The sequence below is a fragment of the Pyxicephalus adspersus genome, chromosome 10 (genome assembly GCF_032062135.1).
Source record: "Pyxicephalus adspersus chromosome 10, UCB_Pads_2.0, whole genome shotgun sequence".
Classification (NCBI taxonomy): domain Eukaryota; kingdom Metazoa; phylum Chordata; class Amphibia; order Anura; family Pyxicephalidae; genus Pyxicephalus; species Pyxicephalus adspersus.
In genome coordinates, this window is record NC_092867.1 from 53309703 (window position 1) to 53334413 (window position 24711).

The 24711-nt window shown below is 39.6% G+C and overlaps 1 protein-coding gene, 1 long non-coding RNA gene and 4 other non-coding genes across 6 annotated transcripts in view; 4 read left to right on the forward strand and 2 right to left on the reverse strand.

Moving 5' to 3' along the window:
* The window catches only part of PATL1 (PAT1 homolog 1, processing body mRNA decay factor), an 18272-nt gene extending 6998 nt beyond the window's left edge, over positions 1-11274 (reverse strand). Inside the window, exons 1-8 of the mRNA XM_072423800.1 lie at positions 11144-11274; positions 8662-8752; positions 7546-7730; positions 6831-6902; positions 6085-6285; positions 1982-2038; positions 948-1031; positions 62-246 (exon numbers count right to left, since the gene is read on the reverse strand). Of these exons, the coding sequence (XP_072279901.1) occupies positions 62-246; positions 948-1031; positions 1982-2038; positions 6085-6285; positions 6831-6902; positions 7546-7730; positions 8662-8752; positions 11144-11158 (890 nt within the window). The 5' untranslated portion in view covers positions 11159-11274. The remainder of the gene's footprint in view (positions 1-61; positions 247-947; positions 1032-1981; positions 2039-6084; positions 6286-6830; positions 6903-7545; positions 7731-8661; positions 8753-11143) is intronic.
* Positions 11275-15172: 3898 nt separating this feature from the next.
* LOC140339791 (uncharacterized) lies at positions 15173-15951 on the reverse strand. Its single transcript, XR_011922553.1, has 3 exons — positions 15846-15951; positions 15489-15618; positions 15173-15340 (listed from the first exon to the last, which is right to left on the reverse strand). It is a non-coding gene; the product is annotated as an uncharacterized lncRNA (long non-coding RNA).
* A 1661-nt stretch (positions 15952-17612) lies between these two features.
* Positions 17613-17685, forward strand: TRNAT-UGU (transfer RNA threonine (anticodon UGU)). Its single transcript has one exon. It is a non-coding gene; the product is annotated as a tRNA-Thr (tRNA).
* A 243-nt stretch (positions 17686-17928) lies between these two features.
* Positions 17929-17999, forward strand: TRNAG-CCC (transfer RNA glycine (anticodon CCC)). Its single transcript has one exon. It is a non-coding gene; the product is annotated as a tRNA-Gly (tRNA).
* A 230-nt stretch (positions 18000-18229) lies between these two features.
* On the forward strand, positions 18230-18300 carry TRNAG-CCC (transfer RNA glycine (anticodon CCC)). Its single transcript has one exon. It is a non-coding gene; the product is annotated as a tRNA-Gly (tRNA).
* Positions 18301-19748: 1448 nt separating this feature from the next.
* TRNAG-CCC (transfer RNA glycine (anticodon CCC)) lies at positions 19749-19819 on the forward strand. The gene has a single exon. It is a non-coding gene; the product is annotated as a tRNA-Gly (tRNA).
* Positions 19820-24711: the final 4892 nt, after the last annotated feature.

Sequence of the window (24711 nt, forward strand, 5' to 3'; positions counted from 1 at the left end):
TATATATATATCTTTAGGCCATGTCTACCAATTTCCTTCCATCTTTGACTTCATTACCTACCTTAGGTTCTTTAGATGAGCTCCTGGAGCAGCTGCAGGGGGAACACCAAAGAAAGGTCGAAACCCCCCAGCTCCTGGGGTAACCATGGGACCCTGTAGTAGCTTGGGGGCAACACCAGCTATAGGAGGCCCATGTAGGGCAGCAGTGTGGGCAAACTGGCTGGGTGACATTCGGCCAGCAGCTACCTGTAGAATGGAAAAAAAAAACAATTAGAAAAGTCTCAAAAAAGAAAGAGATACACAATGCAACAAATGAAATGCCCAAAAACTGAAATGAACACTTGCTCATGCTTCTGTTACCACAACTTGGTTTTTACACATTGTTTATTTTAATATGTATGTATCTACAGGAGGGTTGCTATGTTTAACCAACTAAACATAGATGGCTTATCAAAGCAATGTTTAAAAAAACTATATTTTAAATACGGAGGCCATTGTTGACCCTTTTTCTGTAAAAACAAATGTATTACATCTTTACATTCTCTATGCACAGCACGTTTTTGATGATCTACTATAATACCAGTTAGCTTCTTTTACAGCAGCTTCCACAGCACTAAAGTCTCAAGCAATGTGTTGACCTGTCCAGTTTACCTTGTAGTTCCAAGTTTACTTGGACTACAGGACACGTTGTCAGCTCACTTTAGGAAGTTCATAATGTTTCAGGCATATAAAGGGATTTTTTTATTTTTTTTAAACTTTGCTCATATAGGTTAATGGAAATTTAGTTTGAAAGCAGTAGGTGGACTGCTGCTACTGAACTGTGTGCTAGATGCCAGGTTACCTTCTGGTCATGGAAAATTAAGCCAGAACCCCCAGACATAAATCCAGACAATATGTGAGCAAGAACCCAACAATTCGCTTTAAACAACAAACTATATGAAAGTTACCTGTGCTCCTCCCAGGAGCTGCGCCCGCTGAAGTGGGGAGAGGGCAGAAGGAAATGGATGTCTCAAAAGCGCTGCTGGGTTATTCTATGGAGAAAGAAAACACAAGCTAGGTTCTAAACAAGCATCTAGATTCTGGGAGGAACAAGAATATTGCAAAACATGTCATGCCAAATATTTTTTATTGTGTTACTTTTCTTCTTACATAGACATTTTTTTCTATGCAAAGAAAAGTTTAAATCCCTGGCAGGGTCATATTGCTGGAAAAAGTTGACATCTTAGCAAAGAGGGTAATCATACAGGTGTCAGCTTAAGGAGCACCACAATTTGAATATTTCTCCTCTATTTCTGTAAAAATGTGCGATTTTCCCTCTTGCTTTTAATCACACTGAAAACAGTCACTGGGACAAGTAGAAAGCAGGAATTGTTCCAGTGAAAGCACGGACATCAAAAACCTGAAGAGGGTCCTACCCTTCACTACTCTCTGCTTCCTGATGCCTGGCTCATTTGAAAGTATCTGTGGGTGCTACAGGGCAACACATCACATGTAATAGCTGCCATATGGTTGGTTCAGTTGGCCACATCCATAGGACAGGCAGTTTTCTGCCAGTCATAATGCAGCAGGTAGAGCTGGACGATCAAACATCTAGAAACACCTCTCACTGTGGTCAATAGAGGTGCAGCCCTCTTAAGGTTAGAGGTTGTAGATATTTCCATAGATGCTGAAATAAACCGGTCAACATTGAAGGTACAAAGCTACAAGTCTTAAAGATTCAGCCTAATAAAAAAATATTCTAATTGAAGCGCAACAATTTCTTTGTATATGTCCATTAAAACAGCATCACTGTGCCTCTGTGTTCTACTTTGCAGTGCTACACAATTGGGCATTACTGCTCCAAGGGAACAGTGATGATTTGTTTGCTTGTAACTTTTCCGTTTTTGCTTTTCTTTCCTTCTGGAATCATTTCAATTTGACATGCCTACATGCACTATTATAACTGCTAAAGCTACAAAGCAGAGATTTTATTTCTACTTACTGGGTGGCTGTTGAAAGATGAGGCAGCTCGAATGTGGATAGCATTTGGGCACAAAACCTGTTGGAAATTGAAAAATACATTCTTTTTAAAGAAAGGAAACTATTTTGGATTTCTTTATCAATATTATTGAAAGCCTAATCAATTGCAGAACAAAGGGTAAAAAGAATTTCAACATTTTATCATATAAGCAATGACATAGCTGTGGTTTCCAAGTACTACATATTGTACATACAGTGTTCTCCCCAGAAATTTTTTTCAGCCAGGTGGTGGGAAGCTGTAGCCGGGTGGTAAAAAAGGGGGTGTGGCAAAACACGGCAAATTTAGAGCTCCCAGTTGTTTATGCCATGGGTATCCAGTAACCTCTTATTGTTTCAGTGTTCTACCTTCTTCCAATGATTTGTTACAACTTTGTAATGCCTGCGCCGTTAGTATATCCAATTTTTCTACTCTATGTACACAGGCCATAAGTGCTAGGCCCCTAGGATTGGTAACAGGTGGTAAGTGCTGGGCACCTAGGATTGGTAACAGGCGGTATGTGCTGGGCACCTAGGATTGGTAACAGGTGGTAAGTGCTGGGCACCTAGGATTGGTAACAGGCGGTAAGTGCTAGGCATCTGGGATTGATAACAGGTGGTAAGTGCTGGGCTTTTTCAGAGCTAGAAGTTTTTTAAGCAGCAGTGGTTCCTGGCATGAGGAATGGACAAATGTAACCTTACTGCCGGTGTCAGTGAATTCAGCCTAACTTCAGATGTGCTCCTGTGTCTAAATTTAGGTAAAGTGAACTTTTGCGAAAACATTTTTGTTCACTTGATTCTTTTACAAAATTAGCCCAGCAGGCCCATGCTGGCTCAGCTTCCACCTTCTCTCTAATGCTCACTTGTACATCCAGTGCTGCCTTGCACTGCGCATGCATTAGATTGAACACTTTTTTTTTTTTTTTTTACATTATAAGAAAGCCTCTGAAGGTGCATGCACACAAGGTGCAGTGCAGAGCTTCTTGGGATATGTGACACAAATATCCCAGAAGGCTGCGGATTTCCCCTTTAGTCTTCACCGAAATGGAAGTGAAGACTGAAGCGAGAGGTCCTCTCCACAAAAGTGTAAAAACAAAAAACGCACATTTTTCCATTACATAACAGAGAAAGTCACTCTTTAATATAATGTTAAAAATGTGGCGATGCTTTAATAGCATCATGCATGTGATCTCAGATGGGGACAGAACAGACAGTGGCCCCCTCTGATCACTGCCCATATTCTATATAAAAACACCGTCTGTGACGTTTATCCGCAGTGTGTAATAATGTCATCGGCAGCGCAGTGTGATAGCTATGTGAGTGTAAAAGCTGCTTGTCATATTCTGCAGCCTAACAACTCGCTGTGTTCAAACCTTCAGATCTCCTAAACCGTTGGTTGTATTAACTTGAGGGATAGGAAACTGAAACTGTAGGTGCAAGTGGGGGACACTTGTGGCTAAACCTTTTTAAAATGTAATTAGTATGGCATTATGAGAACATAAATCTCTACCTAGCAAAATTAGCTGCCTGCTCTGTTACACAAATCTGTCAGCATCTTACCTCAAACCCCAATTTCTCCAGAGTTAAGAGGTGCAGGGAAACAAAAATATAGGTGGAAGTGGGAGACACGTGTGGCGATCACCTTTCATCACCATGGCATCATTACAACATTAAAAAAAAACTGTCTATCAAAATTCACTTCCTTGTTACACATGACTGTAACCTTCCAGTACCTGAACCTCAATAAAATTTAGTGGGCAGAGTTCATTTTCTAATGATGCCATAGTGATGAAGTTTTAGGGGATGTTAGTCACAGATGTTCCCCACTTGTACCTATATTTTTGGTTTCTTACACCTCCCCATTCCCCAATTGAAGTTCAGAATGTTAGATAAGTGGACAGGAATGTGTAACAGGACAGGGAAACCCATTTTAATGGGCAGAGTGTTTTTGTTCTAATGATGCCATAGTAATGAGATTGTAAGGGGAGAATGTGCCCGCCACTTGCACCTATATTTTCAGTTTTGTACCCCCCACCTCAGAGAAATTGGTGTCCAAAGAAGAGAAGCAGACAGTAGTCTCATAGGTATAGATTTGTGACAGGTTGGTATATATTTAGAGGCCCCACCCCAATGCTCCTTGCTATGTTAGTGGCCCCCGGGGTCCCCAATTTGCACTTTCAATATAGGACTCCTAGTTGCACTTTTCTCTGAAACAGCAACCCCAGTTGCTGTTCAATTTTCCTAACGTTTTACATTTGTGACCCCCATATCTTGAAATTTCTTTAAATCTGGGGGCCTGAAATTGTAATAACTAGTATCTATGAGGGTCCCCTGTACACCCTGAAAATTACAGGTCATTGTGACATACAGCTTAGGAGATATGGAGGTTTGTACACACAGAGCAGTGAGGATGCAGAATTCACACACAGAGCTAGAGGTGGATACATTTCCCAGGCAGAGCTCGTGCTATGAGATGGGGGCGGGGCTGCCTGTGTCTCCTTCACATGAAGGCTGAACTGTGTGCTCACCTCTCATCGGCAGCAATCCTCTGAACGGATGACACAGAGCAAAGAGCAGCCTCACTGAGATCCGTGCATCCGAGGATGAGAGCTGCCGAGGAGAGCTGGGCGGGGTATTCAAATCAGCCGGGGGGAACTATGACATATTAAAGTCAACATGATATAACAGTACATATAGGCGACTGTGGAGGCCATTTGAGTACAGTAATCTTGTTCTCTGGAAAAAAACATGTTGTTAAAGCCAGGGGTCATTGAAGATTTGGCAGATGTTTAAGCTAATAGAAAGGCAAAAGTAGGCAAAAATGTATGCAGAAGAGCTAATTGAAAGGAACACTGAACTAGGGGGTCACTTCTGTCAGCTATGGACAGGCATCTAAAGCTACAACACATATGAGCTCATCAAAATTGAACAAGAGAAAATTATTAAATGCCTGGTCTGGTGTGTCTGGGTTTAAGATGCAACATTCAGACAGTTGGGTAAGAATTTGGCATCTACATATATTTATTCTGCCTTAAATCAATGGTTACATCAGTGGTGTAATGATGTGGGAAAGATTTTCTTGTCACACTTTGGGATCCTTTTTTTCAGCTGGGACCTCAAATAAGTGGTTTCCTGATCACCTTAATGAGTTCACTGTACTCAAATGGTCTTCACAATCCAATACAGCACCTTTAGGAAGTTGTAAAATTGGCATCATGGATGTGCCACCAACAAATCTGAAACAACTGCGTGATGCTATCATGTCAATATAGACCAAAATCCCAGGGGAATGTTTCCAAAACCTTATTGGATCTATGTCACAAAGAATTACAGCCATTCTTATGGCAAAAACGAATAAGTATGGTATGTTGAAGGTGTAGATTAAAAAAGGGGTGAATGTGTAGATATACATAAATTTAAACCCATATAAATAAAAATAAAAAAAATAGTACAGGTGTCCACACATGCACAGCAAAGTCTTTTAGACATATACAAGGTTTTTCCCATGTTTGCCCCGGAGCAAAGCTAGAGGGAAAAGAGAAATAGCAGCCTGGCCTGAAGTAAAATTTAGAGAAGCAGAGCACAGGGAAGGCAGACTGGACCCCAGTTATTAACCTTATCGTACATGCCCATATACTATTAAAACATACATTTGATGTATATTTAAAAATGGATACTTGTTGTACATTGTATTGTAAACAACAAGCAGGCTGCAGGTGCAAGAATGACACACAATGCAGCGGAGGAGAAAAGAATAGCAGGAGCACAGCACTTTCCTTGGAAGGATAACAACATTGGCTGGTCCAAAGAAAATGCCGTCTTGGATATTGGATACCACCAGGAGGTGTGACTATAGGCACAGAAAAATGACTTTACCCTCCTGACTCTATGGGAGTCAGTATGGAGCCTGAAACAGGTAGAGTAGAAAAATACCTGGCCAGCAAACACACATGAAATAATAACCTATGTTTTGAAACCCCAACCTACCTTCAACTTTTTTGCCAGTGAGCATTTTAATGCATATTTTCTCATTACCGACGAAAACTGCCTTTATGAATTGTACAACTATAGATGAGCTTCAAAAGTTACCTGCTGCTGACTGAATATGGGGCCAACATGCTTTGGTGGAGTCCCAATGGGAACAGCTCGCACAGGGGGGCTTCCAATAACTGGAGAAGTGGAACGGCGGGGCAGAGCTCTTTCTGATGCATCTCGCTCCGTGTCATTGCGGTTAGGTGGAGGTACTGGAGCTAGGCCATACTCATGTAACAATGATAGTGTACTCATTTCCTTTAATGGAGAAAAAAAAGTTTTAGGAATCTCGATAACAACAAACAAAATGTGTATTTAAAAAATACAAAAACTGGAATTTATAATAATCAAAATATACACGTGTAAAAGGTTATTATTGTCCTTCACAACACTGCGTCCTGTAAGCAAGTTGCATTCCTTTCAAATCTTCTTGCCTATTCTCAGCTAAACACACTCCCTGGGCTGCTCAAGAAGGGTACAAGAATGCAGGAATTGAGGGAATGGAGCAGTGGTCGACAGGAAACTTTTAGCAATGAAAAGTCGTCTTAGGGCTACGTCTACATGTCAAATGGAACCTTACTGTCATTGTTTTTGGGTAGGTTGGAATATGAAAGGTGAATAGAATATGTGGGATGCAAACCACTCTTCTAATGTTTTCATACAGAAGGCAGTTTGTAAACATAACATTCCATACTATAGATTTTACCTTTAATCTTTTAAAATTAAAATATGGAGGAGTTCAAGTAACCAGTAATGTTGCATAAGATTTACTAGTTCCAAGTAGCGGATATTTTTTCACTTACCTCTGCAAGCAAAGAACCTCTGATTGTTCCCAAGTCAGAGTCCCATATACTGGAGTTTATCCCAGAAGATATCTAGGGAGAAAATTATAAAAAATAAGTCTTAAAGTAAAAAACAAACCCGCATACTTGTTTTAGTTTTGCTTACAGGAGGTAAAAGGGTGTTGAAACTTGTATAATGCTAAAATAATTGTGTTTACAAATGGACAAAACCTAATATTTTCATTAGTTTTAAAGTTTTACCAGATTGCTTTTTCAAACCTATAATATAATATATTAGGTGGAGAGTGATTTAGATGTTATTCCAAGCTCCTAAGACAAGACGTTATCCACACACTGATGCACTGCTTTGAAATTTGTAGTACTGTAAACCAGAAGCAGATCTAATGGGCAACTATATCTCTTAATGTACATAAAATACATATACAAATTACACATACAAAATGGTGTAATTAACCAGGCAACAATCCCATGTTCCCAGTGAAACTTCTTGCCAAGCATCCCCACCCCCATAATTGCCTACCACTAATTTGACCGGCATGACTAGACCAGGATAATAATAAGTGTTTGATAGGGAGATGCAGAGATGCAGGTATGTGTAGGTATATGTCTAGGCTTCTTTTTCCTATAAAATAGTGATTCTTTAAGACAACTAAACATTCATTAAGCCTGTAATACTCAGGGGAATTTACATATAGTCTTGTTGCCACCCACTTACCCGTGTACATGGCTCCCTTCGCAGGGATGTCTCCTCGATTTCTTTCACCAGCTGGTTGAGGCTATGCTCCAGTTCCTCCTGCTGTGGATCAGTGATGGGGGAGGAGTTTCTATCCAAAAGGTGAGAGCCTGTATGCTTCTCCTCCATCTCTGCCAACCTATCATGCTCTTCCCGCCAATCGTCATCTTTAGAAAAAAAAAAAAAAGGAAATCACCCAATGTGGTAAATGTTAGCGTTAGAACAGTCTTCTGTGATTTTATAGGAAAGTCAAATCAACAGCAATATACAGGAAAAAAATGGAAATATTCATCCCTAACCAGTGTGAAATGTCACTGAATGCATCTGCTAGTTTGCAACCCAATGCTGACAATCTAAAATGAGTGATTATGTCCAAATAAGAATTACAACTGGATACAAATTTACATCACTACACAACCATTGTTTTGTTGCTTAGGGGGCATACTTAAAAAGCCGTAAATGTTACAATAATTCACTGCAGGCGAGTCGGTCAATAAATTTAAAACATACATCTGGAAGCTACACCTACAACAAGTTTGTAAAATGTCACATTCACTGCTTTTAAAAATACCCCCTTATGAGTTAGATATATGACAACGAATCTGTGGCTTGCTTACTGCAGCTTAATTTAAAAAACATATAATCCCCACTAGACAATAATTTGGTCCATATTCTGCTAGGTTTGTGTTGGTAACCATATAATGTACTGTAAATATCAGGATAATGAGGAGAAGGTGGCCAACAGTATGTTTAATAGACAAAGTCTAAGACCTGACACCTGAGATGCAAATTTGTTCCATATCAGTGACTTAAAAAAGAAAATATAATAGTTCAGTTGCAACACTCTAGACACTAATGGCACCCCGTCTCTTTCACCAAGGGATGATTGGTACTGCCTACCATAAAACATAAAGAAATAAAAATCCAAAAGATATGTCAGCACCTCCCCATAACAAGCACAAAATGTGTGCAGCATAATCAGATGTTTTAACATTCCAGATGCTGCCCTTCAATTAAAAGAGTAGCTAATAAAAATATAAATCAACATTCCACCTGGAACCCTTCACATTCCTTCTTTGAACTTGCTTGATCACTCACCAATTGCTCCTGCTCCAAAAGTATCATCATTAAACTGGTCGATATCCTCATCTTCCTCGAGGCCTGGAAAGGCATCTCCATCCTCGAGTGACTAAAAAACAGCAGGACATAAAATCAACAATTCAGAACAAATGAGGAGAGATCAATGTAGTGAGAATGGATATCAGAAATGTGGACTACAGCTACCTAATAAATACCCTTGCCCTTTATAGTACATAGGCAGAGTTAAGGGAGATTACAGACACCGCATTGGAGTGCACAACATTAGTAGTACAATATCAACTTATGCATAACCTTTTTGAAATGGTGAATTGAATCTGACTGTTAGTGAGCCTTGGTGGAGGTTGACTTTGCAATGTCCCTGAGGACAAAACTGGAAAGAGGAGCAAGCAGAAGGTTTTGACCAAGCAGGCAGAAGAGAAGATACCATCTCCTAGAGATCTACTTCAAGGGCTTCTCCAGGTAATTTGCCTGGTTTATGGACACTACAACTAACTGATAACCCTCAAAGGAGCTTTGACCAACTGGTCAGCTAAATCAAGGTTCTTGCCCCCAATACAACGGTGCCACCTGCTGAAGGATGTCAAGGGGCACACATGGACAGAAAATCTCAGAACTGGGGTTGGGAGGACACCTGAGTGAGGGGTGTATGCATGGGTGTGGCTTTATGGGATACAGGGGTCCTAGCTATAATAAAAGGGACTGCACAGACAGCCAATCTCTTTCTTTCTTTGGAGCCCAGCTAGGGTGCAGGTTTTAGAGGACAGACTCTTTGCATAACCTATCACTTTACTTTCTTTAGCTTGCCCTAAATTGTATATATTTGTTAATTGTTTTCTCTGTTAATAAATATCTTGTTTTTTTACGATCTATGTGATTATTTAGGCTATTGGAGACATAGTAAAGGTATAGCTCTCTGTAACAGAAAATAAACAGTATTTTTTAATTCGTGCAGAAATAGGTCATAAACCATCTGAACAGATGAAGTCTGGATATGCAGCCTCACTGCTATAAAACGGTAGAATTGAAGTCAATGCTATACCTTACAGTGGGTAGGAATAGTCATATTCACCAATCACAGTGCTGATCTGCTTAGCCCTACTTTACTAATAGGACAAAAAATGTGCACTGCTGGCAATCAAAACTCTGCATCATGTAACAGCAAGTTGACCAAAATGTTACAAAATGGAGAGCAGAGAGAGTAGATTTCCATCACCCTGCAGTGCATTCAAAAGGTTGTCCAGCAGGGGAGCTTTGGGCAGTCCATGATGTGCCCAGCCCCCGCCTGGAGCATTGTTTTACCAGTTGAAGGAATTCTGGGTTATACTTAAGCCCCGCCTATAAATTTCAAGGACCACCCACATGGTAGTTTAACAAAATCTAGTATTATGATGGGACCAGATACTGTAATCTCTAGGATTAGGCCCAATACACAGGGCATTTCCATTTCCAATTTACATTTCAAATAAGCAGCTGACTAATCATAAAAAGAACATAAAATCAGGAAGAAATGTTTTTCCCAGTTGGAGCAAATTGTACCAGAGTTTTTTTTTTCCTTCCTCTGGACCAACTGTCTTATAGGGTTTTATATCTGGGATAAGTTTATTTCCCTAGTGATTCAACTTGATGGACTTTTTTCAACCTAACCTACTATGTATCTATGTAGTAAAGTTCCAATCAGAAGAGGATCAATTAGATTGTAGGCAAATATAAATCACAAGTCATTAGATATATATACACAGATCAAAGGAATGCAGTCAAAATTCCAGCACTTTCCAATCCATGAAGAACAATCAGAAAAACAAAAATTTCATTGGTATGCAGTGTTTGGGGACTCAAATTGTAATGTAAAAATGTCAGAAAGTTCTAACAATCACCCCAATGGAAGCTGCAATACCACTGAAAATTAGCAAAGGTATGAAGTTTTTGAGCTAAGGCTAATCTACTGCTGCTGTCCTGGTCAATCACAGGGTGGGGGAGGGGAGCTGACCAGGTTTCATTGTTTGGGCCAGGTCACTTAGCTGGTTGTATACCAGATCTGTATACAGTATAATAAGGATCGCATATACAGATATACAAATCATTTATTAAGTTTGGGGTTCACCTGGAATTCAGCATAAGAGAAACATACATTACTTTACATTTGTGCAATGTGGCTATCTTGTATTCCAATTTTTAACTAATATCCCCAATGATTGAAGTTGCTCTTTAGCACACATATAGCTAACCTAATAATACCAAATAAGCAGGCCAGCCTCTGGTCTGTACCCAGCCACGTGGGGCCTATGTTTACACCCCAACATTGGACAGGAGGTGAGTGGTTTTCGTTTATATTCAAATATCCATGGAAACCAAAAATAAATGGTGTCACCGCCTGTCCCGGTTGGAACCCCTCTTCAAGCCCTAATCACTTCCAACCTGGTTACCGAGAAAACACTAAATCTGTACACAAATATAACACAACACCTGATATAGGGCTCACCTGAAAGCGCATCATCTCTCACTCTCCCTCTCTTGGCCTCTTCTTCCCCCCTTACTCCAGTGCGCGCATATGCGCTCCTCCCCTTCCTGTTCCTTCCTTTCTTGATTGGCCGAATCTCGGGAGCATTTCCGCCCCAAAGCAACGCTATTGGTTTATTCCCGGACTGTGTATGTATTGTATGTACGTGCTCGCCGCCTGAAAGCCTCTTCCCAAGCTAGTGACGAACGGGCACGTGCGTGGCTACGTAAAGTGGAAAGTGAACGTGCCTTGTTTGAAAAAAAAAAAAAGTAGTAAGTGTAAAACTTTATTGAAACTGATCAAATTAGTACAACTAAACAAACTGATAGTTTGAAATGTAGTTAACAACTCTGCTGGCATGTAAAAAAAAAAAGTTTCAGAGAATATATAAATTAATATTACAATCTATTAGTGGGAATCACCTGTCATTCGCTATTTCCATGTTTTCAAGATTACATTTTTTTTACCTTGATTTATTTAGCTTCCCTTGCATGTGCCAGGATGAATGAACGTGTGTGGAGTTACACCATCCCGACATAGCCAACCAAGATGGACGAAGATCATTTGGAAGAGGGAGAAGAGAAGGAAAATGTCAACGACCTACGCTGGAATGTGGACAGATGAGCTGTGCATTTAGTTCTGTCTTTATGCTTTTCTAAGTGTTATATATGTAGGGCTAAAACTTTTTATTGTTAATTATTTTGGATAGAGAGGTTGTATGGATCAATTTTGTGCCTAATTAGAGAGATTTCTTGTCACATCCTGTCTTTTAGCCAGGTGAGGAAAATTTCCTTTTCTGACCGCTCCATGTCAGCATCATAATGGGTTATTTCCTTTTACCCCCTACTCTCGGGCCCTAACTAGATAAATTCAAGGCTGCCCATACCCTAGTGTTCCTTCTTCCCCTCCCTCCTGTGTACTTTCAGCACTAGTGTACCTACCTACCTGGGGGAATCTCTGGCTGCCCAGATGAAGTTCCCCTAGCATGCTTGCCCCTAGCATGCTTCAAGGTCTCCTTGAAGGGGACCCCTGCTTCTGGTCCCTCAGGGCATAGTATAGTGCTTGAAAGAATTCACCAACAAATCTTCACACACTGCATATATGGCTCAGAGGTATTGCAATCGCTCCTTATGTTTGGATCATAATGTGAATTCCAGAATCTGCCTAAATAATAGGTTGGTGAAACACCTCAATGAAAGCTTTAAATCTTTTATGTATTCTATAGGATTCTTGTATGTGATGCCACAGACACAATATGTGAATAAATGCTTTTTCCTTAAAAGCAGACTTGCTCCAGGAGCACTGTGTGCAGGAATACAACAGCTCACAACTAATGTTATAAAAAGCCATAAGGATTAAGAAAAGGGGATTCCAAAAATATAAAAATGAAGGCTTACCTTTATTGTTTAAAAACTATAAAGAATATAACAAAAGATGCAAAAATGAGATAAAATGTGCAATGCTTAAAAATGAAAAACAGATTGCAAAAGAAAGTTGGCAAAAGATAGCAAAAAGTTAAAGGATGTCGCTGGGTTAATAACTGGGGATAAAAACAAGGCAAATTTACTAAACACTTTTAGTAAGCTCTGTGTACACAAAGGAAAATGGCAGAGCTGAAGTCCAAATTGCTAATGGCAATATCCCTGCCTTAATTGAGTAACAATGGCTCAAAATGTATATGATTCAGAAACAGCTGGGCAAAATTAAGATTTACAATGCAACAGTATCTGATAGATTACATCCATTTATTTCCTCAAAGAGTCCAGTCATTTCAAAGCCATTGTTTCTAATTTTTAGAGACTCTTTAGTCACTGGCATGGTACCCAATGGATTGGGTAAGGTCATAAGGTTCCTATCTTCAAAAAGGGAGCAAAGTCATTACCAGGTAACTACAGACCCGTTAGTTTAACGTCCATAGTTGGAAAGGTCCTAGAGAGTTTGATAAAAAAACCACATAGAGGAGTTTCTGCTAGAAAATAATATTATAAGTAATAGTCAGCATGGCTTCAAGAAAGACTGAAGTTGTCAAACAAATTTACTCTCTTTTTATGAGGAAGTAAGTAAACAGGTAGACAGTGGAATAGCAGTTGATATAGTGTACTTGGACTTTGCTAAAGCATTTCACACTGTACCCCACAGACGGTTAATATGCAAGTTAGGGTCAATAGGTTCAGAAAAGTCAATCTGTAAATGGATAGAGAACTGGTTTAAAGATCGCATCCAGAGAGTTGTAATTAATTATTTATACTCTGAATGGTCTAAGGTTATTAGTGGTGTACCCCAGGGTTCAGTGTTGGGACCTTTACTGTTTAACATCTTTATAAATGATATAGAGTTTGGGATTAAAAGTACCATTTCTGTGTTTGCAGATGACACCAAACTATGTAATGGAGCTATACGATCGTTCGTAGATATCGTGCAGGATCGTTCGTCGTTCGTTTTCCAACGATAATAATTGGAAGTGTGTACGTAGCTTTAAAGTGACAAGACAACATTTGTGTACAAGGTTTGTGCCTGCAATAATGAGGAGGGGTAACAGCCTGTGAAGTACCTATGCACAATTTGTAAGGTCTATACCTTCACGGGGTAAAGAAATACCAGCTCTTAAATATATTTTTTTTTCAGTAATTGTTAGGTTACTGCATGAAATCTGCATTACTAATTCCTACTATCACAATACACAGTAAAGGAACTGTTTTTTGAATCTGCTGAAATTTCTGTCTTCTCTCCATAAGTGTAAAGGTGTAAGGGTGTATCTTACCTGGTGATCCTACCATGAAGTTTCTAGTAAATTACTTCCTGTTTTTAAGTAAAAGCGTAATTTTCCTGCCTTGCAATTGCATTCCTGCATTTTCATACTATCACACAGGCTTCTAGAGCAGACTATAATTTTCTGGTTTAAACAAATACATTTATCTACATGTGCATATCTTTATATATACTATATATAGTAGTAGATATATATATATACTAGATATATACTAGTAGTGACAAAATGGGTAGCATGGAGCCATTCTCTAACAAAGCCCAGCCTAGTCAAACAAGGTAGGTGGCACACCATAGCAGCCTTTTTTGTTATGATAACTTGCAGAATTGAGGGGAAAAATCATATTGGCTTCTTCCATCAATTAGATGCCTATTTTCATATTTCTCCAAATCAAGATTTTCAGAAATCCCTTGCTTTGCATTGGGCCCTTACTTTATTTCCCCCCAGTTGTATGCCCTTCCTGCTATCCATGTTCATCATCCATCCATGTCCACTGGGTGGATGATGAATCTAGATAAAAGTCTCCTCCTTCCCACACAGATTTAAAATATCTTGGTGGTCAGAGCAAGGTTTTAATCATTGTATTTATTCTAGAACAATTGTTGTCAACCATTCTAGTAATAATTTGGCAACACTATTGATTAAGTAGTAGTTACATCAGATGCCAGCAAAAGCATCTGGGGAGCACTTTGGGGATGATAGGTCAAGGATGACTTGGCCCAGTAAGACTGAGTCTTTGGTGGAAAAAAGGTTCCTCCGAGAACAGGCATTTCCACGGAAGCTAAATATGTCAATGTCAGGTTTATATAATTAATGTTAAAATTAGACGAATCCTTTGGATGTACTAACCTGTTCACTACAGCTTGGCTTTAATTTCTTGTTGCCAATTCTGAAGGGTAATGATCAGCATGATTTTGCCTGGATGACCTATATAAGAATTGTTTTGCAATTGTAGTTTGATGGAAGTTTTTTAATATATTGGTTTCTGAATGTTATTAATTATTCTATGTATATCTATAGATCTCAGTTGACTCCTGAGGAATTGGAATATCTGTGAAATCTGTTGAACACAATTGTGAACAACTAAACTGTAATTTTTAAATTTAGTAATGTTTACTTACCTGTTGTCCAATAAATATTGTACATTTTTAACTGATTTTTTTTTATCGTGATGTATTTGGTGCCTTAAAAGTCCAATAAAACTTTTTTTTTTGTTCCTGTTTCTCGGTGAATATATGATCTGGGATGTGGCTTCTGTATTTTATATGGTATTGGGGGGAATGCTTCAAAAGAATTTTTTAATACTTACCATAATTTTCCTTTCCTGATCACTTCATGGCACCATACATACCCACCCTTATTTTTTTTAGAAGGGCCAGATACAGAACACCTTGAATTTATCTAGTAGGGTCCTGAGCAAAGGAAGGGAAAAGAGAAGTAAATTCATTTGTATTTGTTAATTCATTTGTATTGTTCATTTGCTGCCACAGAGCTATCAGTAAAGGAAAATTACACTAGGTATTACATTTTCTGCCAGTAGAAATTTAACCTGTATCTTACCTCACTTGATCTTGCGCCTGGCTCCAGTGACGTAGGAAGAAGAGGAGAAGATGGCAGCGCCCAGAGGTGGGACGGATGCCGGAACGACACAGGACCCGATGCAAGACACTTTCGGATGGATTGGACTTGCCTGGGGGATTGAAGGTAAGTGTATTTTTTTTTAGGCACTTTTCAGTTCAGTTTTTCTACGGAAGTCCTAGCAGTATATTACTTTTGACCCCTGTTCACTGTACATTATACACTAACCTGACCCCTGCTGTTGGAAGTAACAAAATCATTATGACTAAGAAATAAGGATAACTCTGCCTCCTAGAAAGCAGGCTACAAACATCACTATATGTTAAGACAGATGCAGACCTTAAAACAACCATCAATAATTGCTGAGCAGAGAGCTGGGAGAGTGATCTTGCATGACTGGATGCTTGAAGATCATTAACACATTGTCCAGTTTGACCACCTGGTGGTATTTCCTGCCCAAACCTGCTTACTATTGCTTCAGTCTTCCTGGAGGGGGTGGGGGCCTGTGACAACAATCTCAAGCTTCTGACAAGGATGACCTTTGTGATCTCTTGCACAAGACTTTACTAATGACGAACAACAATGTTATTGGCTCTGTTCTTGCACATGGGAGTGGTTCAAGGAGGGAAAACCCTGGTTCGTATGTCCAAAGTCCCGTCGAGGGACCAATTGCGGCCCGTGTTCAGATATCCACCGGCCCGCAGCCTCTGTCACAAAATCATTATTATGAGGCCCGCCAGCACTGTTAGCCACAGTATAAAATACAAGCGTACAAAAACCTATTTTATATTTCATTAGAGTTGATCAACCACTACTTGGCCGGTATAATTGGCACAACGGGAGTCCCTATGTTTACACAGGAAATCCCCTACGTCATTAGAGTGTGTGTTGTGCGGGACCTGCGCAGACCATGCCCACACTAACCCTGAGTACGTGCTGAATGGTCAGCCCCCTCACATTGTCACCTCACTAAATCTGGCCCTCTTTGCAAAACCTTTGGACACCCCTACTACATACCTTTTGCCTTCTTCCCTTTTTCTTGTAAATAATTTGTTTATAATACCCATTTTTGTAAATAAACTATACCCTTTTATAAGATCTATTGGTCCTTCTTTTAAATGAAAATACCCCAAACGGATTAGATTCTACACTTGCACTCTGTGTATTATACACTCTCCTGACCTCTGTATTCTGTACACTCCTGACCCCTGCAGTCATTTTTACCAATATAGTCAAATGTAATACAATTCTAAAAGCTAGCCCAATTTATACAAACTGTACACACATCCCTAGGATTGGGCCCTCTTCTTAATGTATTTCACCGAACCAATCTGCTTTTGTAAAACAAGAAAAGATACCAATCCTCCAGAATATGGCTGGAATTCTGGGGAGAACTTGGTAAGCACTTGAAGTTTTTAGCACAGCAGGAGGAATTCACAACTTTTTGTTTTCATTATCTTTTTTTATTTTACAGACTATCTTAAATATAATCTTTTGATGCACTATTATATCTAACTTTTAATACTGATCTTAACACAAAAATGTGGTTTCCAAATTATTATGAGGGAAGAAAAGAAAGATGAAGTCTTTACGATAAAAATTTCCAGTGAAATGCTGCCCTAAGTTAAATCTGATTGTTTCTACGATAGCTTTGAATGATGTTTAATCAATTTTATGTTGTAGTGTAATTTGAAAATGTGAGACTGGATCTGTTTCTACAGAGGACAGATTTTTGCCAATCTGATTGCAATAAAAATAAACTAAGATTTTCTGACATCTGTATCAATGCATAGACTGGGTTAAGCCATGTGTTTATACTACACAAACCCCAGACTTCCTAAACTGCTCTTTTCTCCTTCCATTATCAAATAAGTAATGTTAACTTGTGTAGTTACTCCAGCAATACACACCCTTTTCTGTAAGCATGAAAACAACTTCCTTATCTACAAGTCGCAAAGCAATCTGTTTAGAAATAGGCGAGTTCCTAAATCTGATCATAGGAAATTGAAACCAGAAATGATTTCTATTCTGTGCAATATACAAACCCATTCTGATTTCCATACAGAGAATACGATACTGAAATTTGAGCTCTTCTTTCCAGCGTACGGCTCCATAGCTCAGGGGTTAGAGCACTGGTCTTGTAAACCAGGGGTCGCGAGTTCAAATCTCGCTGGGGCCTGCCTAAAATATTTTTCCTTCTCTTAATGTCATGATTTTTCTTTTCAGTGTAAATCTTCTGTAGTTACATAAACACATTCTTATAATTTTACAGTATTCCCAGAGCTTCCCTAGGCAACAACACTAATGTGAATAGGGAGATCATAGCACTGAAGTTGAAATTGTTTAATTGTTATGTATTTAAATTATTATTTAAAAATATATACAGATTCTTTTAATGTAGAATTCAGGGCAAGCCATAGCAGCGCTAGTAGTGTAGGGGTATCATGCAAGATTCCCATTCTTGCGACCCGGGTTCGAGTCCCGGCTAGCGCAAGAAATTTTTATATTTCACTACTCTTCGGTCATTACTGTGGTTATCAGACCCGTGTTTTGTTGCTTGTGTTTAAATCTAACGTTTAAAACAATTACAATTGAATATTTTTGTTTTTAAAATTTCTCCTAGCTTGAAGTACTTATATCTTTAGAAAAATTAAATTCGCTAATCTTGTTATGTGATAATACATGTTTTTGATACCTTGTTTCAAAATTTGGAAACGACAACGGCGCCAGTAGTGTAGGGGTATCATGCAAGATTCCCATTCTTGCGACCCGGGTTCGAGTCCCGGCTGGCGCACATACGTTTTTATTGACTTTCTACTTTCTACTCTTTAAAGGTGAACATATTTTTCATTTTCTCATTTATTTCTTTTCTTGTCTGTACTCTTTAGTTTTGTATTTATTTACTTGACAATTTGTTTCTATGTTTATATTGTTTATATTTTCTCCCTTTTTAGTTTTACTTGTCTTTTTGTGATGAGTGTTTTTTTTCAGTAAATAATTTTAGAGCAAAAAAAATGCGGGAGCCTTTAAATAAAACCAATAACAGCCTGGACTGGACATATAAGATATATATATCTATATATATGCATGTACTCCTCCCTGCTGTAACATTGCTCCTCCTTGCTGAGCAATATTTACATAACATTAGACCCCCAACCCAGCCACCTACTATTCTACTAGAAGCCTTTAATATGTAATCAAATGCTCCCTGCTCCCCGCTGTAATAAATAGGCATTTGATCCTTGTGAACAAGTATCTATTCATATTCTACAAGGACATTTACAGTTTTTTTTTTCTTTTTGGGGAGGGGGGTGCTATAAGTAAGAACAAAGGACGCTAAAACTACAATTCTGAAACTCAATGTATATATAAAGTTATTAGACAAGACATTTAAATAAAACACTTGATGAAAAAAAGTAGACATACTAAAGAATAAAGCAATTTTGCAAATTTAACTTACTTCTTTTAGAGGTAAATTGAAAATTCTCTGACCAATAGTATTGTTTTTTATTTATTTATCTAAATCGCTATAAACATCAGTGAGACCAGTGGTATAATGTCTTAAAAAGTAGGGACTTGTGGTTGTAGGAGTGTTCCTATAAACTGGTTCCCAGGGACCTGGGTGAAACTATCAATATTATCAGATGGCAGGGTTGAGGCAGCATAGGCAGTAGTATTGTTGTGCCATAGGAAGAATTAGTGATAGAGAGCACCAAAGAATTTGAGAGATGTTTTTGCTATAAGGGATGCATTTGTGAATGTTTGTAAACATCAATGAAAAAAAAAAACAATTCCCTGCATATAAATGGAAAACATTTCTGTAATTTCACTTGGTTAACAGTCACAGGATAAAGTGGAACTAAACTGAAAACCAAAAATTTACACTTACCTTTAATCCTGCAGGTCTCTCGATAGCACTGATCTTTCCCACGATCCAGTCCCGTGTAATCCTGGGAATCTTCTTCATCCTGGTGCTGAGGAAGCGCCGAGAGACGCCATCTTCATTCTTCTCTTCCGTCTTCTACTTCGGTCTTCTTGGCACGTCACTGCACAGGTGTGAGATTGGATGCGTTTTAGACCAAAATCCTTTGTCCTACAGAAAGCAGCTGAGATGAAACATCAATAATACTACAGATCATGTTTTGTAAAATTTCTACAGAAAGAGCATTTGATCCTGTTATCTTGAAGTTTACCCTGGAAATGTGTTAGTGAGCCTTGAGCTCCTGGAATTAGGTGAGCAAGGTGCCAGTAGTGTAGGGGTATCATGCAAGATTCCCATTCTTGCGACCCGGGTTCGAGTCCCGGCTGGCGCAGAGTGGCTATTTAATCGGCTCTTGCCAATTAAAGCAAATTGGAACAAATTCACTGAAAACCATGTGCTTTCGAAAAATCATCTATGCCAGGAAGGAACAGCATTGCCAGAAATTAATGCTTAATAACTTGTTTGGGTAAATTTCTTCAGAAAGTGTCTTAGTTTCTGTAAGCTTTAATTTCAATCAGCCTGTTTGTTGGGACTCCTAGGCCATCATAGCTTGAGCTTATATCCGATCGTATCTATTGTGTGTACAATATCTACGAACGATCGTGTCGTTAACTCTATGTGCAGGATCGGTGCTATACGATTGTTCATATATATCGTGCATGAACGTTCGTCGTTCGTTTTCCAACGATAATAATTGGAAGTGTGTATGTAGCTTAAACTGTGTAATTGTTTGGTAGGATTGTTGACTTATACAGCCATGTGTTTGAGTGGGAGAATCCAATCAGAAAATCTAAACCGTTGCCTTGCAAATAAAGCCATTTGGGCAACTCACTTTTCAGTCTCAGAATTTGCAGATCATCTTTTCTACACATCACTTGTTAGGTTGCCAGCCCTTGAAAATCACCTAAAAGGACAGTCAAAAGTGCTCTAGACCCCTAATGCCTTTTTCATCATCATCGTCATTTTTTTTTATCAAAGATTCTTTCATTGAAAAACTTGTCTTTAAGGGAAAAAGTTAGATGCTGCACAGATGATATATTTGTTTGGTCAAATGTGCCTTGAGCTTGTCAGAAAAGCCAGAAACATCATGGGGGAAATGGGTAAACCCATCATCTGGCTTGCGGGTTGAGTCATTTCAATGAGCATGGATAGCAGTTTTAACCCCAAAAACCTTTTGAGTAGAAGCCATTACATAAGGCAGCTTGGAAAAGCCTAAAGTGTGTGATTTTTTAGGAATGTTGACTTAAGTAGCCATGTGTTTGAGTGGGAGTATACAATCAGAAAATAGGTCTAAATATTTTTACCCTGGTAATGAGTTAGATGCAATGCAAGAACGTCTCTTTATTCATGTAATAAAACACATGCCAATAACCTGTATGCTATATAGATTTTAGTCAAGTTTTGCTTGTCTCTGCTTACCAGCCCTGCATTGCTTTATATGCTCTACTTTTTAACTGCCATATTTGTACCCAGCTCAGTTATTTCCTCATTAGTTTGACATTCCTAATTATTTTACAAAAATCACTGTCTTTGTTGTTCCAACTTTCTAATGCCTGGCCCTTTAATATGTGCTATTCGATTGCTCCACATCTGGAGTCAAATACCTAATCACTTGCATTTGCGGTGGATTCTACATAGGCAAGACTAAGCATGCTTTAAAAAAACAAATATATGAACACATCTATTAAATCTCTACAGAGAAGATTGCGACACCCATTGGTTTTCATGTAGACACAAAACATGACTTCAACACAGATGTGATTAGTTTCTTTGCTTTGGAACATATCTCCTAGAGGAGGTGATATTGATAACACTTTGACTCCTCCAAATGGAAAGAAAATTGATAGTGACTTTACAAGCCACTCAAGCACCAGGATTTAATTATATTATGAAAAAGTAATCTATACAAGTGACAAGCATTTTAGTTTCCAGGTTATAATTCCCTCCTCTTTCATTAGAGTTTTGATATTTATTAGCTTTTTGAGTGGATCACACCTTTGCTTTGCTGCTTACAATTATGTACATTCATGAAGTATATTATAATGTATAGTGTAACACATAATACAGTATGTAAACACATGATTTAAATTAAAAATGGATCTCTTGCTTTTCTGTAATTTTTTTTTAAATGTATTTGCATCTTTCATGAAACAATATGCTAATGTATGTTGATTTAGGGAAAACTCATTCTCCTGGTTCCTATCTATCACCTAATACAGTTATGCTCTACCACTTATCCTTTCACACACTCCCCTCATCCCTCCAAGTACTTATATCATTTTGCAATTTTCTCCCTCTCCATCTCTGTTAACGCATACCCAAGGTCTTACTCTTACACGCTCTCACATCATGTTGGATCTTGTTAAAATTACTCCTATATTCACTTACACCCCCTTTTTCATCCTACATTAACATTCACCTTCTCACAAACTCTAAAATCACATGTATATATCCATGTATACCTTTCACGATTCCTAACATTTTATAGGTTTTCATTTCAGCAACAATTACACCACATCATACACACACACATATATCTCCTTGGCATACACACCGAATTCTGCAACACACTTACATGATTACACACATAAAGATTTATTGAAGTCCCCATTCAACACCTGAAGTGCCTGGACATTGTAGTGGAACTGCAGAGGTCACCTGCAGTTCAGTTTTGCCACTGTGACGTCACGTGGGAATCTGAATGGCAGGGCACTACAGGTGATGAATGGGCACTAGATCCCCATTCATAACCCATAATTCCTGGACATTGTAGTGGAACTGCAGAGGACTGCAGTTCAGTTTCCCATGTGATGTTACATTGTGAAACTGAACTGCAGATGACCTGCAGTTCTACTATGATCTCTGGGCACTACAGGGAATGAATTTAGTAGAAAATCGTTATATTTCGCCTAGGTTTCTTTCATATACAATGTACTAGGCTACAGGAAATGGATATCTCAACAACACTGGGTGAGATATCAGAAATCCAGGAAAGATGGGTTGCCTTAGCAAAACATTGTTTGCTGAGGACTTTGGTAAATGGTGTTGTCGGGTCTGGATTGTTATGGAATGATGAGCAGGTTGGTAGTGGGGCTCCTCATTCCCTTCCTGTCCAAAACAGGTCTCCTACATAGGTCTCAGCCAGGTGATGGAGATCAGCTCATTTCTGGGCTATAAAGGTCTGCACTATGAGCACATGTGTGTGGGAAATGGTTGAACAGACTGTCTTTCACCATTGCTGCTGAAGTCTGCTAAAATGACAAAACGGACACTGTAAGTTTACTTTAGGTTGTGTGGCTGGTAGTAAGCCGCTCGTATAGAAAGGGTGATCTTGTGTTTAGTTAGTGCTGAGCCAAGCAGGAATTTATTTTGTTTTTTTTGCCTGTATGTAAAAGTGTTATATTTTGCTTGTGGATGGAAATATTTTGCTTGTGGAAGAAAACAGGCAAATCCCTGTGTGAACTGTGCCATTGTGTCACTGTCTCTGCTGTGCTTACCACTATTGAGCTGACCCCCCACATATGGTGGAGGATGTGGGCATCCAGATCCAAAATGCAGTCTTAAAGAGACAGACACCTAGGGAGAGCTGCCAGCTGCCAGTTCACTTTAAGTCTGGTGTAATGGAGGACTTTTGCAAACAGTTTGGACAGGCCATTCTTCAACAGCAGCAGCTGATTTTGCACAGGCTGACAAACGACAGCAACAGGCACAGGACCAGACAGGGCAAGATGAATCGCCAACTAATGGAGACAATGGCTGTGCTGAGTGAGGCAATGGCCGCTTTGTGACCTACCGGTGAAAACGCTGACATGACAGGGAGCCGGGGAGTATTACCACCAGCACGGGCTGCAGTACAAATTTCACTCCAAATAATGACGCCCACAGATGACGTGGAAGCCTATCCTTTGGTCTTTGAGAAAGTAGCAGAGCAAGAAAAGTTGCCGACCAGTGGGCAGATGTAATGGCGGCTTTCTTGATCGGGGAACCGCAGAAGGCCTACTACGATTTGGGTGAGCCAGATGCCAGAATTTTTGCAAAGCTTAAGGGGGAGATACTTGCTCGACTTGGAGTAAACATGCATGTGTGTGAAGGCCGTGTGCACAACTGGACTTTCTCTGAGAGCTTGCCACCCTGTTCACAGATGCACAATCTTATCCATCTTGTGAGGAAATGGCTGCAGCCTGAGGAAAGCACCCCAGGTCAAATTGTAGAGAGCGTTGTCCTGGATATGTTTATCAGGTCATTACCCCCCAAGATCCAGCGCTGGGTTGGACAAGGAGGACCTACAACTGCTGACCAATTGGTGAGTCTCGTGGAGCAGTACAGTGCAACAGAGGACCTACTCCAAGCATCTCCCAGATATGCCAGCCCTGGGGACAGCCGGCCACCAAAGTCTACTGGTAAGACTGTACCAGTTGCTAGAGGGGTGAGAAATGCTTTAAGGGGAGATGGCTCAAAGGGGGAACCAGCAGGGCCACATTCCTCTGGGACCTGGAGGTCCAGGCCAGGGACCCAAAATGGGGACCAGGGCCGCTTACAGTGCTGGCGGTGTCATGAATTTGGACATGTGGTTGCTAATTCCCCCTTCACAACCAGTGGAGCCAGTGGAGCCAGTGGAGCGCAATAAGACCAGATGTATTTCTCTGTTTGCACAACCAGTGTATTTGGCAGAGACTGTCTAAGTTAGAACCTCCAATGTGTACTGTGTCCATGGGAGGTTGTAAAGCTATGGCACTGTTGGACTCTGGGAGCTTGGTGACCCTGGTACATAGCTCTCTGGTAAACCCTGGGACATATAATGGAAATACTGTTGGGGTACTATGCATACATGGAGAAACCAGAAAGTACCCAACTGCTCTGGTCACAATACAAACTCCATGTGGAGTATCATTTCATGAAGTGGTGTGGTTAAATCACTAATGCATAGTGTGATACTGTGAAGAGACTTTTCCTTATTCTGGGACTGATGGCAGAACAGAAATGTAACCTGTGGAGAAAGTCTGACTGATAAGGTGTGTACTGAGGTTACCCCTGAACCATATGACCCTGATTCTGAGGTTCCCGCAGTAGGGGGGACAAAATTGATAATTTTCCTCTAGCTGTACTAGCTGGTGAGACTGAAGATGTGGAGGAAGTTCCAGATATGCCTAATTTAGAGGTATCTTGTGACAATTTTGGGACTGCTCAGCTCAGAGACCCCACTTTGATACAATCAAGGGAAAA